Source organism: Bufo bufo, chromosome 4 (genome assembly GCF_905171765.1).
Source record: "Bufo bufo chromosome 4, aBufBuf1.1, whole genome shotgun sequence".
In the NCBI taxonomy this organism is placed as follows: Eukaryota; Metazoa; Chordata; class Amphibia; order Anura; family Bufonidae; genus Bufo; species Bufo bufo.
Window position 1 is genome coordinate 136,400,064 of NC_053392.1, and position 14,158 is coordinate 136,414,221.

The 14,158-nt window shown below is 45.9% G+C and overlaps 1 protein-coding gene across 1 annotated transcript in view; it reads right to left on the minus strand.

Annotated features, from left to right (window-relative positions):
• The window catches only part of LOC120997731 (diacylglycerol O-acyltransferase 2-like), a 51,061-nt gene extending 37,110 nt beyond the window's left edge, over positions 1-13,951 (minus strand). The window contains exons 1-3 of the mRNA XM_040427995.1: positions 13,809-13,951; positions 11,403-11,514; positions 9,125-9,215 (exon numbers count right to left, since the gene is read on the minus strand). Of these exons, the coding sequence (XP_040283929.1) occupies positions 9,125-9,215; positions 11,403-11,486 (175 nt within the window). The 5' untranslated portion in view covers positions 11,487-11,514; positions 13,809-13,951. The remainder of the gene's footprint in view (positions 1-9,124; positions 9,216-11,402; positions 11,515-13,808) is intronic.
• Between the last annotated feature and the right edge of the window lie 207 nt (positions 13,952-14,158).

The window sequence follows — 14,158 nt, forward strand, 5'->3', positions numbered from 1 at the left end:
GTCCTCTTATTAATCTTCTGCCCAGTCACCGACGAGGGATTTGAATAGTGATCCAGAAGGGCGGCTCTGAAACCTGAGCCAAGGGCCGAAATTATAAGACATGAGTCTGACCATATGAACGGTGTTACACATGTGGGGGTCAGCCAAGATCTGAGTGTGTGCCTTTAATTTCCTCCTACCCCCAAGGAATCAGAACAACTATGTAAAGTAGTTTTTCCTGTCTGTTTTGCTTGTTTTATGTCCTTTTATTTTGTATCTTTTTGTAAGCGCTGAAACCTTTTGTATTAAAGGGGTTCCCTGGGCTTTTAATATTGATGACATATCCTCAGGATAGGTCATCAATATCAGATCAGCGGGGGTCCAACATCTGGCACACTGCACATGCCTTCCTTTCATACAGCTGGTCAGCGGGGGTGCCAGGTGTCGGACTCCTGACCATCTGATATTGATGACCTATCCTGAGGATAGGTAATCAATATTAAAAGCCTGGAGAACCCCTTTAAAGTGTTTGCTTTAATGAAAGTCCCTGTATGCTCCATGGATCCATTATCTTTTAAACGGCGTCTTGCTGTCTGACTGCTGGAGAGTGTGTGTTTGGGGTACCTATTGGCCCGGAATTCAGTAGGTGGTGGCAGCGTGTATCTGGGGTGCCTGGACTGTCTTGGGGTGTCATTTATGCTCAGTTTTCAACTTAAGTAAAAGTTGAGCACAAGATTGAGTGACTGGAGTAAATTAACCCTTGGCAGTCACACCCACGTCACATGCTAGGACGGACAGAAGCATGGTTTCAGCCAGGAGAACTTTTATTGGAGTGATTGTACAGCTCCATTCAAAGTTTTTGGGACTGACCAGTGCAGCGTGTTCTTGCTTCTGTCAGCCCCGTAGACACTTATTGAAAGGTTACTAGGTAGATACGGCTTTCATGACTATATGTGATAAGTGTGAACTACGGTAACTGTGTGACAGACTGGTACAGAGGAGGAGAGGACCCTGCCTGGGCTACGAGCGCCTACAATTTACAAGAAAAAGGAGAAGGACACAGTCTAGTAGTAAATCGAGGTGTCACAATTCCTTACTGGATCTACTACTAGACCTTGCCCAGTTAAGGCTGGCACCTGAGCTGCCTTGTTTCTCAATGTCTAAATATTTATACTTGACTCTCTGTTTCAGTGATGTTGCCAGCATGAAATGACTCATTCTATGTCAGCAAGCTTAGACCAATAAGTAATTCCTCAATGGAGAAACACAGCTTTCATAAGGAAGGCCTGTACATGACAGTATGAAAGTCATCATTTCTGGGAAAACAGGAGGATCAGGATCTGTATGCAATCGGTTACTTAAAAAATGACTAATTATTAATATTTTGTCTAGTACGTGCACCCGTGTTGTTATTTTCATACCACTTCATATCTTCACCTCGCTATATGTCTAAATGCGGAAAAATACTTGAAGGTAGATCGTAAGCATCAATATGTTCTGATTCAGAATCAGAAAAGGAGAGAAAGTATAAAGGACAGATAGAACTTTTTCTCTTTTTTGAATTTACTCCTGGTTTAGGCTTCAGAGACTGCATCAGGAATCCTGACCGTGTGGCTGTAGCCTAATGCTGCTGTCCAAAGGTTTGGTAGACACAGAGGCTTAGCACAACTTTGCCCAATCTCCCTTGGCCACAGACTGTGTAAATCTCCACAGAGGGACATGGTTGACCTAGGCCAAGGCCACCATTTTTTTTTTTTTTTTGTGGGGTGGAAAGGAGACCCTCATTTTATAAATTGGGAGGCTGTCGAAGTATTAACCAGCACTAGATAGGGCTTCCCTTTCATACTTCGAGCATTGTCCAAAGTGTGCTGGAGTAACATGCGGCAAGGACACATCTTTACCTTTTCACGTGCCATAAAATCAAATCCCCACCAGCTTTACATGAGACAATGATAGGGAACAAACTTTTGTATGTACGTCTGTAAACACATCACTAGTATTCACAATTGGATCTTTTATGTAGAATTAAAAATCATCATTTTTTTGGCAGCATGTCTCTTGTGTAATCTGGGGGGGTGCCCCTGACACATATACTGTATGGGGAAGACTTTATTTTTATTAATGCTGAGAGCATCAGATAACTATGTACCCGGCCAGCTGCAGTGAGAAGAGCCGGGGGAGTCCACTGGACATCGGCCCACCGAATGTATGGCTGGGCTTTCCATCAGACAACCTGCTTACAACAAAGATTACCTGTGGCTCTCATCATTTCTCCTCATACGTCAAGTGAACTCATAATTATGAGTCCGCTCTATTCAGTCCTAGGGTATGGCCCGACGGCATGGCTAGCTGCATGTAGCAAAGACACACCCACCTGCATCTGCCAATGGCCGCTCGATTATACCACAAAGTCATTAGGCACTGTGGGGCTTCATTAGCCAAACTGCACTGTATTTGTAGTACACTGGTCCTGTCCCCATATTATGTTGCCCTTAATTAAGTCAATATATTTAGGTGACAGATCCACCTAAGTGAGTTATGCTGTCATTGATGTAAAATTTGAAAATAATGTAGTGTCCCACTAGATAGGCGTGGGCACTACAGAAGGGTCAATTGGAGTGCGCGTTACTCCTACTCACAAGGGACAGAAATGCTATATTTAATTGTGCATTTTATGTATTTTCTAATGTCTTTTTATATGCAATGTTTCCCTGTATGATGCAATAGCAGGCCTAGTTGGGTGTAGTTAGACATCCCAGACACTAGAGGGAGATAGGGAGCCCCTAGTATAAATATCCAGACCCAGACAGGGAGAGGGAGTTCAGAGTCAGGAGTCTGCAGAGACAGAAGTTAGAAGGCACCAGCCAGGGACAAGCTGAGGGCCTCCTCCTGACATGCAGCTAGACAGCCCAGGCTACTAGTTGTTACCAGGAGGCTAGTAGAGGGATCCTAGCCTACCTGCGGATCAAGAGAGCCGTAGTTAGCTCTGAAGACACCCCGGTTGCAGGACGTCACCTCCTGGGAGAAACCACAGCCCTGCAGCAATAAAGCCGACATACTACAGGCAAAGATAAGTAACCCTGATAGGCAGATGCTTTAGGAAGAAAAGCAAGGATTTAATACGAGAGGAAGATATATATATACCAAGGATTTAAGCCACCATTTAGGCATCCGGGCCTTGGGATTGAAACCAGACAGGAGTTCTAGAAAGGAACAGTGTACGCTATTTCTGAGGAAAGGTACAACCTGATTCTGAGTACATTGTGGATTTACCCTCTGAGTATCTTGCATAACTTATACCTGCCATCTTGTGGAATAAGCCTGCTTGCAAGCTGTAATACAAAGGACTGTATAACTACCTTACTGTATAAAGTTGGACTGTTCAGTAAAGAAACGTTTGGTTCACTGTGTACCTCAATTATTCCCACTACAAATCGGTGTGCCACCGTCACAGGCACTGGCGTCACGAATCCAAAAGGGACCTTGCCCCAGGCACTCAAAATACCTGTAACATCCAGGGCACCTCATCCACCATCAGGCCTGGTCCCTACATACAGAGTGTGCCCCAGAGGAACTGTGTCTACCTCTCCGTCACTGCCGCATGCCTGCCCAGGGTTCTCCAATACAGTGAGCAACCCTCGATTGCCCATAACCGTGACCTCACTTCGCTATACCCTGCAGGTCTGGCGTGCTGCATAAATTGGCGTCACGAACAGGATTTACGGAACATTCCTGCGCCATTGCGGATATAAAACTGTGTGCTGAAAAAATTGCCTTAAAGTGACAAGCCCTAATTGTTTTATTGAAAATTGCTGGGCCCAAGAACTGTCCTAAGTAGCGGTGTGAAGATAGTGTTTTCTGGACTGTTTGCTGCTTGTTTAAGCCACCGCTTGCTGTCAGTGAATAGACAGCGTTTTGCTAAAGATGGCCGCTTAGCTTGCTTGATTTACTGCTGCGTCATCTTCGTCCTGAATTGGCGGTAAAAGTTGGCGCCTTTTTGCTAAAAAAAAAACGGGAAAGGCTCAATGTCGGCGCCACCGCCCTGTCTGGACATTTGCATGTCTGCAGAAATGGACTCCGCCTCCCCCATCCTGGAGTACCTGGGGGGCGGCCTCCCAGTGCAATGGGAGGATCTGTCTGAACTTATTGGCGCCACCCTGTCGCTCTCCAGAGAAGGATCGAGCATGTTGCAGAGTGAAGACTGCTCCTCTGGGATGTCTGCGCCTGATTTGTTGGAAATGGATGATGTTGGTGTAGAGCCAGAGGACGCTCCACCGGCCTACTCTCCGGGACCGGAGAAGCCCGCCTGCCCGCCACTGAGGACGCAACCGGAGAACTACTATGGCTCCTGGAGGGACTTCTTCCAGCCCTCGTTCAAGTGGTCGGCGTTGATGGCAGAGATCCGGGAGGCCGCCATAAAGAAAAATACAAAGTCAAAGATATTCTACGAAGAACTGGCAAAGACCATTCACGAGCGCCACGCTGACACCCAACCCCGCCTGGAAAGGAGAATGGGGTTGGTTGTGGCCTTCGACAAGAACCGTGGCTACGGTTTCATACAGGACTATACCACCGGCAGAGACTTATATGTGAATCGGAGATCCGTCAAGCGGAGTTACCTCTCCGAATATATGCATAACCTCCGCGAGGGAGAGGAAGTGGAATTCACCCCTGCCGAGGGCCTGCGAGGCCCATATGCCACTGCCGTGACCCGTCCCAAGAAAGAACCGGAGGACTGGGAGGCCGATGAGGACTACTCTGGCTGCGAGCGCGAACCAGCGCGCTCTCCAGAACCGGCCCATCACGCATTCCAAGAGCGGGGCTCTTTCATTGGCCCGAATGTTTTCTGGCAGCCCACAGTATTGGAGAAATGCCCCTATCCATCCCCCGAGCTGTCTCGCCGGGAGAAAACGATGCAAGAGATGGAGAATCTGAAAAGACTCCACGTTACCCTGGACAATATCCGGAAGGGTAAAAGACCTGATGCGCCAACTGAGCCTGCAGCGGCTGCGCAGGATGCACCTTCTATGGAACAAGTGCCGGCGGCGACAGCGGAGGACAGCGATCCTGAGACCGAGAGCCTGGATGACCAGATCGTCCGTCTGGAGAAGAAGTTGCGGGAGTTACGCAAGATTGCCACCGCCAGGATCCAGACGCCACCGAGGAAGGAAGAGGTAAGGGTACCTGTCCCTACCCGCCGGCCACCTTCTGCTACCACAGCTGCGTCAAGGCCCCCAAGAAGGCCTTCTCACACTGTGACTTGCTGCGCAGAGCCAGTTGTTCCAGAGCCCACCGGACCGCTTGCGGCGGCGGTACCTAGACCAGCACAACCTATGATTGTTATCCCTGCACCGGTGCGGTCAGCAACTGTCATTACCCCTAGGCCTATGGGGCCAATACCTATTAGGGGTCCCTTTATGCTGCAGCTGCCCCCTAATACCGTGTTGTGGGCGCACCCGCCTGTGGAGGCTTACTACGGGCCTCATTTGCCAGCAGAGCCAGGGAGCACCGCCGAAATGCCAGGTGATGATGATACGCCCCTGTGAATTGGCCTGCTAGGCCATTGATTTATTTGCTTTCATCAAAAAGGGACCTTATTGCTGAGGATTTAACCCTTTCAGGACAGGAGTCCTTTGTTTTGGTCCTTTGTTGCTGCTGCCAGTTACCCACGGCTCAGTGGTGGTGGTCACCCACTGAAATACCAATTGCTGCAAAGCCATCTTGTTTACAGGACCTCCTGCCTGCTTCTACCTTATTACACCAAGTTGTGCCTGTTTCTATGTTGCACCTTTAACCCTTTAACCCCCTTTTCAGGTTGATTAAGGCTGCGTTCACACGGGCGAGTATTCCGCCCGGGTGCAATGCGGTAGGTGAACGTATTGCACCCGCACTGAATCCTGACCCATTCATTTCTATGGGGCTGTTCAGATGAGCGGTGATTTTCACGCGTCACTTGTGCGTTGCGTGAAAATCGTAGCATGCTCTATATTCTGCGTTTTTCACGCAACGCAGGCCCCATAGAAGTGAATGGGGTTGCGTGAAAATCGCAAGCATCCGCAAGCAAGTGCGGATGCTGTGCGATTTCCACGCATGGTTGCTAGGTGACAGTCTATTCACTGTATTATTTTCCCTTATAACATGGTTATAAGGGAAAATAATAGCATTCTGAAAACAGAATGCATAGTAAGTGATCAGTTGAGGGTTAAAAAAATAAAAATAAAATTAACTCACCTTCTCCGTTTGTTCGCGTAAGTCCTGGTCTCTTCTTTACTTCTCAAAAGATGAACTATGGGCTAAAGGACCTTTGGTGACGTAAGATCACATGCTCCAATCACATGGTCCATCACCGCGGTGATGGACCATGTGATTGGAGCATGTGATCTGACGTCACCAAAGGTCCTTTAGCCCATAGTTTATCTTTTAAAGAACTAAAGACCGGGAGAACTACGCGAACAACAGGAGAAGGTGAGTTAATTTTTTTTATTTTTTTTAACCCTCAACTGATCACCTACTAAGCATTCTGTTTTCAGAATGCTATTATTTTCCCTTATAACCATGTTATAAGGGAAAATAATAACATCTACACAACACCAAACCCAAACCTGAACTTCTGTGAAGAAGTTCGGGTCTGGGTACCACAGTCGGTTTTTTATCACGTGCGTGCAAAACACATTGCACACGCACGATAAAAACTGAACATCGGAACGCAATCGCAGTCAAAACTGACTGCAATTGCATTCCTACTTGCGCGGGTTTGCCGCAACACACCGGGACGCATCCGGAACTAATCCGGACACGCTCGTGTGAACCCAGCCTAAGGGTATTACAGCACTTGTTTTTATATATATGTGCCAATGGAATAATGTGGGCTATTTTTTATGTGCTGTCATTTTATTGTGCAACCTAATTCTAAGGAAACGTGCCCAGTGATAGACTCAAAAGTACCTGAGCCTCTGAGATTTTTGCTCTTTTAAAGAAATGTGCCCAGAGATGGACTCCACTGTAAGAGAGCCTCTGTGATCGTCTACCTTGCTGTATCTTGCTTTGCTGATGAAAGACACTTACTCAAAATAAGAAAGAAACCTGGGTACGGACTCATATTTGTTCCTTGAGCCTCCAAGAACTTTTAAATTGTTTACATTTTTCTGCTGTTCTATTATGGACGTTTTGCACTTATGGACTATCCTGGTTATCACTGATACGCTGCACCAGGTCAGCGCCCCTGTTCCCTCACACTATCCTGAGAGAAGAGAACGACGCCCCTTTTCACCGTCACTTCCTAAGCCAGTGGAACTGCCTGATTTATGCATATAATGTATTCTTGCAAATGTAGATGAAATTTTCCTGCTTTGCGTTATTCTCTCTTTTACAGATGCAGTATCCAGCTGGGCAGGGCCCCTCCATGTTGCGCCGAGGACGGGCAACGTTATAGCATGGTGGTATGTAGTGTCCCACTAGATAGGCGTGGGCACTACACAAGGGTCAATTGGAGTGCGCGTTACTCCTACTCACAAGGGACAGAAATGCTATATTTAATTGTGCATTTTATGTATTTTCTAATGTGTTTTTATATGCAATGTTCCCCTGTATGATGCAATAGCAGGCCTAGTTGGGTGTAGTTAGACATGCCAGACACTAGAGGGGGATAGTGAGCCTCTAGTATAAATATTCAGGCCCAGACAGGGAGTGGGAGTTCAGAGTCAGGAGTCTGCAGAGACAGAAGTTAGAAGGCACCAGCCAGGGACAAGCTGAGGGCCTCCTCCTGACATGCAGCTAGACAGCCCAGGCTACTAGTTGTTACCAGGAGGCTAGTAGAGGGATCCTAGCCTACCTGCGGATCAAGAGAGCCGTAGTTAGCTCTGAAGACACCCCGGTTGCAGGACGTCACCTCCTGGGAGAAACCACAGCCCTGCAGCAATAAAGCCAACATAATACAGGCAAAGATAAGTAACCCTGATAGGCAGATGCTTTAGGAAGAAAAGCAAGGATTTAATACGAGAGGAAATATATATATACCAAGGATTTAAGCCACCATTTAGGCATCCGGGCCTTGGGATTGAAACCAGACAGGAGTTCTAGAAAGGAACAGTGTACGCTATTTCTGAGGAAAGGTACAACCTGATTCTGAGTACATTGTGGATTTACCCTCTGAGTATCTTGCATAACTTATACCTGCCATCTTGTGGAATAAGCCTGCTTGCAAGCTGTAATACAAAGGACTGTATAACTACCTTACTGTAAAGAGTTGGACTGTTCAGTAAAGAAACGTTTGGTTCACTATACCATCTGTGTACCTCAATTATTCCCACTACAAATCGGTGTGCCACCGTCACAGGCACTGGCGTCACGAATCCAAAAGGGACCTTGCCCCAGGCACTCAAAATACCTGTAACATCCAGGGCACCTCATCCACCATCAGGCCTGGTCCCTACATACAGAGTGTGCCCCAGAGGAAATGTGTCTACCTCTCCTTCACTGCCGCATGCCTGCCCAGGGTTCTCCAATACAGTGAGCAACCCTCGATTGCCCAAAACCGTGACCTCACATCGCAATACCCTGCAGGTCTGGCGTGCTGCAATAAGATATCAAATAGTACGTGACAATCTCTTTCTAGCAAAGAGAGAACCAGCCCTGTACAGCCCATAGGTCCAGAGATCTCCCCATTCATTTGCTCATTTTTTTCAAGCTGGAAACTCAGGCATTTGTCATTTCTTAAGGGCGTGTCCTCTGTGCTGCAGCTCTAGCATATCACAGCTTAGGGGGTGTGTTCTCTCGCTGCAGCTCTCTTCCCATCACAGCTTAGGAGAACGTGTTCTTTCTGCTACAGCAATCTCCCTGTAACTGTCATAACTTCTAACATAGGTCTGTTGGAAGTGGAAGGACGGAACTGAACATGTGCGACCACCTCTGTAGGTAGATGTGTACATTACTATACAGATACACCAGGGTGAACCATTATAATGAACTAAAGATAATATCTCATAACTATAGTGTTTTTGGAAGTAAATGACAAGTCACTAGTTTTTCATGCTGAATTAAATTACAATAACATTTAATGGCGGCACAGCCCCTAAAAGACAACTTTTATGGACCAAGGAATCAAATCAAATCAAATGTAGATATTAATAAATATCATTATACTTACCTAGTAGCAAAAAGGTCAGTATCCACTGCAATACACTAAGAGTCTGCAGGAGTTCATAATATGTACTGTTGTGTTTCCTCCTCTCTTCTCTCTGCAAGAACCAGAAGACACATTTTTAGAGGCCATGATAAAGTCAAAAGTACGAATGATCTACAGTGCCTTGAAAAAGTATTCATACCTCTTGAACTTTTCAACATTTTTTTAGACCAACCAAAAGTAGCAAGCATGTGTGAAGAGAAAAGAAAATGATATATTTGATAATTTGTATTCAGACCCTTGTACTCTGAAACCCCTAAACAAAATCCAGTGTGGCCAATTATCTTCAGAAGTCATCTAATTAGTAAATAGAGTCCACCTGTGTGTAATTTATTCTCAGTATAACTAGAGCTGTTCTGTAAAGGCCTCAGAGGTTTGTTAGAGAATATTAGTGATCAAACAGCATCATGAAAACCAAGGAACACACCAGACAGGTCAGGGATAAAGTTATGGAGAAGTCTAAAGCAGGGTTAGGTTATTAAAAAATATCCCAAGCTCTGAGCATCTCACAGAGCACCGTTCAATCCATCTTCCACAAATGGGAGTATGGCACAACTGCAAACCTACCAAGACGTGGCAGTCCACCTAAACTGACAGCCCAGGCAAGGAGACCTCTAATTAGAGAAGCAGTCCCCTGGTCTTTCTGGAGGAGCTGCAAAGATTCACAGCTTAGGTGGAAGAGTCTGTTCATTTCCTCCACAAATCTGGCCTTTATCGAAGAGTGGCAAGAAGAAAGCCATTTTTGAAAGCAAGCCATAAGAAGTCCCGTTTGCAGTTTGCCACAAGCCATGCAGGGGACACAGCAAACAGGAGGAAGAAGGTGCTCTGGTCAGATGATACCAAAGTTGAACTTTTTGGCAACTATGTGTAGCAGAAAACTAACACTCCACATCACCCTGAACACACCATCCCCACTGTGAATTATGGTGATGACAGCATCATGCTGTGAGGATGCTTTACTTCAGCAGAGACAGGGAAGCTGGTCAGAGTTGATGGGAAGATCCAGGAGGAAAACCTGGTAGAGGCTGCAAAAGACTTGAGACTGGGGAGTTGGTTCACCTTCCACCAGGACAACGACCCTAAACATACAGCCAGAGCTACAATGAGATGGTTTGGAGCAAAGCATTTTCATGTCTTAGAATGGCCCAGTCAAAGTCCAGACCTAAATCCCATTGAGAATCTGTGACAAGACATGAAAATTGCTGTTTACAGACGCTCTCCATCCAATCTGACTGAGCTTGAGCTACTTTACAAAGAATGGGCAAAAATTTCAGCCTCTAGATGTACAAAGCTAGTAGAGACATACCCCAAAAAACTTGCAGCTGTAATTGCAGTGAAAGGTGGTCCTACAAAGTATTAACTCAGGGGGGCTGATTTTTATTTATTAAAAACTTTGAAAACCATATATAATTTTATTTTCACTTCACACATACTTGTTACTTTGTGTTGGTCTATCACATAAAATCCCAATAAAATACGTTAGTTAGTGGGTGTAATGTGAAAAAAATGTTGAAAAGTTTAAGGGGTATGAATACTTTTTGAAGGTATTGTAATTATTTAGAATGCTTTTAAGCTAGGATAGATGTTCTGCAGCATTTATAACTTTATTTTGGGGGGAAGGACGAGAAAAAAACTGCACTACGGCCACGTGTAACAATAGCTTTGGTTCTACATTTTGGAGGGGCAGTAACCAGGACTACAGCATTGTCCATGTGGATGGCTGCGCTTATAGCTCTGTTCACACCATGCTTCGGCTTTACTTCTGATGTTCCCACATATTTATAAGGGGCTGAACTTAGTCAAAACTACGCCCTTTCAGCATACTGGACAGAATCCTTATTACTCCGTATCACAGAGCCATAGTGCCACCACGTAGGGCTTTTGTACAGCACCATATTCTCCTCTAGTACCAATGCTTTTTGGGTAGAATACTTCTGCAATACATCATGTAATGAACAAGTGATTGAGAGCCAAAACCAGTAGTGATGCCTACACAGAGATAAAGTATAAATGGAAAGATCTGCACTTCTTCTGTGCTTTTGACTCGCAACTGGTTTTGGCTCTCAATAACTGATGGAAATAACTGACCAAATAACTGAAGTGTGAACTTGGCCTAACAGATCAGTACAAGGCAGATCCATAAACGCTAGGCGAGCATCAGCCCTAGGTAAGTTTGTAGTTTACTTGTTGGAACCACTAGAAACCAGTTATGAGACATGTTTTTATTCCGTGTAACACTCACCTCCTGGTGGGAATCCATCTGAGAGGCAGCGGTGGCTTTGATCACACATCTGAACATGCAAAGATCCACATAGGAGTCCAGCATTAAGGAAGCCAGTAAATAATACCACCTACTGCCGAAAGAAAGCAAACACTGGTGTCCATTGTGGGGGCATTAAAGCAAAACAAAAGCTGCCATACACTTTAATGTCAGTGGGACTGGCCAACCATCTAATGCAGGGATCAGCAACCTTCACTCCAGCTGCTGTGAAACTACAACCCCCAGTATGCTCACTTACTCGGCTGTTCTCAGGATTCTGAGAGTTCTAGAACAGCTGGAGTGCCGGAGGTTGCCGATAACTGATCTAATGTGTATGAGTGCCTTCAACTTCCTCCCAACCGCAGTAATGCTGGGGAGAGAAGGATGGGACACTTGATTTCAACATGTCTGACTGTCAGCAGCTTACTCTCCTCTCGCCATTCAGAACAAAATCATGTTTAGCAGAATGTGTATGGGGGAGTCAGAAGGAATAGCTGTGGGCCGAAGTTATCCGAGACGTCTGGCGAGCTTTACAGCCGGTTCAGACCTGAGTGTTTTACAGCGCGTTCCTACGCGCTGTAAAACGCTCAACAAGGAGAAACCAATGCCTCCCTATCGGCATGGTTTTCACCTGGGCGTTTTACAGCGCGTACGATTACGCTGTAAAAAGCCCGACACCCCAAGAAGTTCAGGAGCTTCTTTGGGGCGTAGTGTCGCGCGTTCCCGTACATAGACTTCCGGGAACGCGCGACAATGGGCGTTCGCTTCTGTCCGACGCGCGATTGTAAACGCCCGTACAATCGTGCGTACAGAGCGTACGTTCAGTACGCTCAGGTCTGAACCCGCCGTTAAAGGGTGTATTAGGCTCCATTCACACATCCGTGTGTGTTTTACGGATCCACAAAACACATACACCGGCAATGTGCGTTCCGCATTTTGCGGACCACACATCGCCGGCACTTAATAGAAAATGCTAGGACATGTTCTAATTTTTTTTCGGGAACGGAATTGCGGACCCGGAAGTGCAGATCCGTGCGGAACGCACATTGTCGGTGTCCGTGTTTTGCGGATCCGCAAAACACATACGGACGTGTGAATGGACCCTTACACTGCAAGATGATCACAACAGCACTCAGCAAACACAAATAATAAAGTAAATACAATCATGCCATACCCACTATAGAAAATGTACTAACGCTAATACTACGTTATAAATGTTAAATTCTTGGCAAATACATTTTGTACTAAATTATTTGAGCGTGTCCTCCAAAGACAAGGCGATTTCTTTAGGACAGGAACCTACACTAAATACTCTCTCCGCTGGTGCCATACTGGCCTCCATAAAATTAATTCTCTGAGACAAATACCCCAAATTGTAGTATAAAATGAGTGGTCGTCTTAAAGGGGTTTTCCAGGTTGCTTATATTGAAGTCCTCAGGATAGGTCATTAATATTGGATCAATGATGGTCCGACAGCTCCCCCCCCCAAACTCCAAATGGGATTTTTCTCCTGGACCTTTGGGGTCCACTATGGCTTCAGAGACTGGGCCCACCAGAGCAGGGTTCCCCAACTCCAGCCCTCGGGGCCCACTTGCCTGTCAGGATTTAGGAGTATCCCACAGAATGAACACCTGTGGTAAATCCTGATGGATGGGCACTAATTATATCAGCTGCCCAATACTGAAAACATGACTGGTAGGTGGGCCCTGAGGACTGGAGGTGAGGACCACTGCACCAGAGGATCATCCGGTACTCAGGTGAGCCAGTCCGACCCGGTTTAAGACCCTCACCAATCAGATATTAATGACCTATCCTGAGGATAGGTCATGAATATCAGGAGCCTGGAACCCCTTAACGAAGAACATAGAATATAGAAGAGCAGGGGAAAAAAACTAAAACTTTTTCTAGCGCAAGGGTGGTCTTCTGGAGGGATTTCACAGTATAACCAACGGCCATAAACTTCTAGAGACATAGATTACACTTACACATTAGATTTTGGAATCCGCTACCACTATACATTTACAGACTCCTGGTGAACAATAGTATTAGATTTATTACATACCAGCTCATTAGCTTCTTATTTTTAACCCACTATTATCTAGTCATGTGTCATCTCTCAAAGCTATGTACGACACTTGGTCTTGCATTAAGCTGGCCTATTTTTCTGATCTGTGAGTCTTACCGACCCCCATAAATGATAATTCACATGAATAATAAAATTTTATGTACATATGTTAAATTCCTCCTGTGTACTAATAAGTATCTAGCTTGGGCCTCCAGTTCAATATATTCTATTACCCAGGATGATTGTGAAGTAGTCCAGCTCAGCAGTATAATGCACTTCTCCACAGGCCACAGCATTAGCTTGTCATCCATACAGAAACCTACCTTCCCCCCAGTAGGTTAGGACGCTGGGCTGGGGACCTCTGAGGGCGTCATTGGCAGGGGTCATCCACAGCTGTGCACAGAATGAATCTCACACATGGTCCTGTGCTCAGGATCAGGGCAGATGGAGCGTCTGGTACCCACACACGCTCTCACACACAAGATGCAAGGCGGATCCTCATTTGCTGCTCTCTGCGGTTTCTGATTGGGCTAAAGGTTTCTTTTTTCTACTCCCGAAATTCATCAGATGCTATGATGTAGCAGGAACCGGAAAAGAATTAACTCCTGTGTGACCAAAGCATGAAATCGGAAATGAAGGCTGAACGGCTATTCTTCTGACTTGTAGCCAGTTA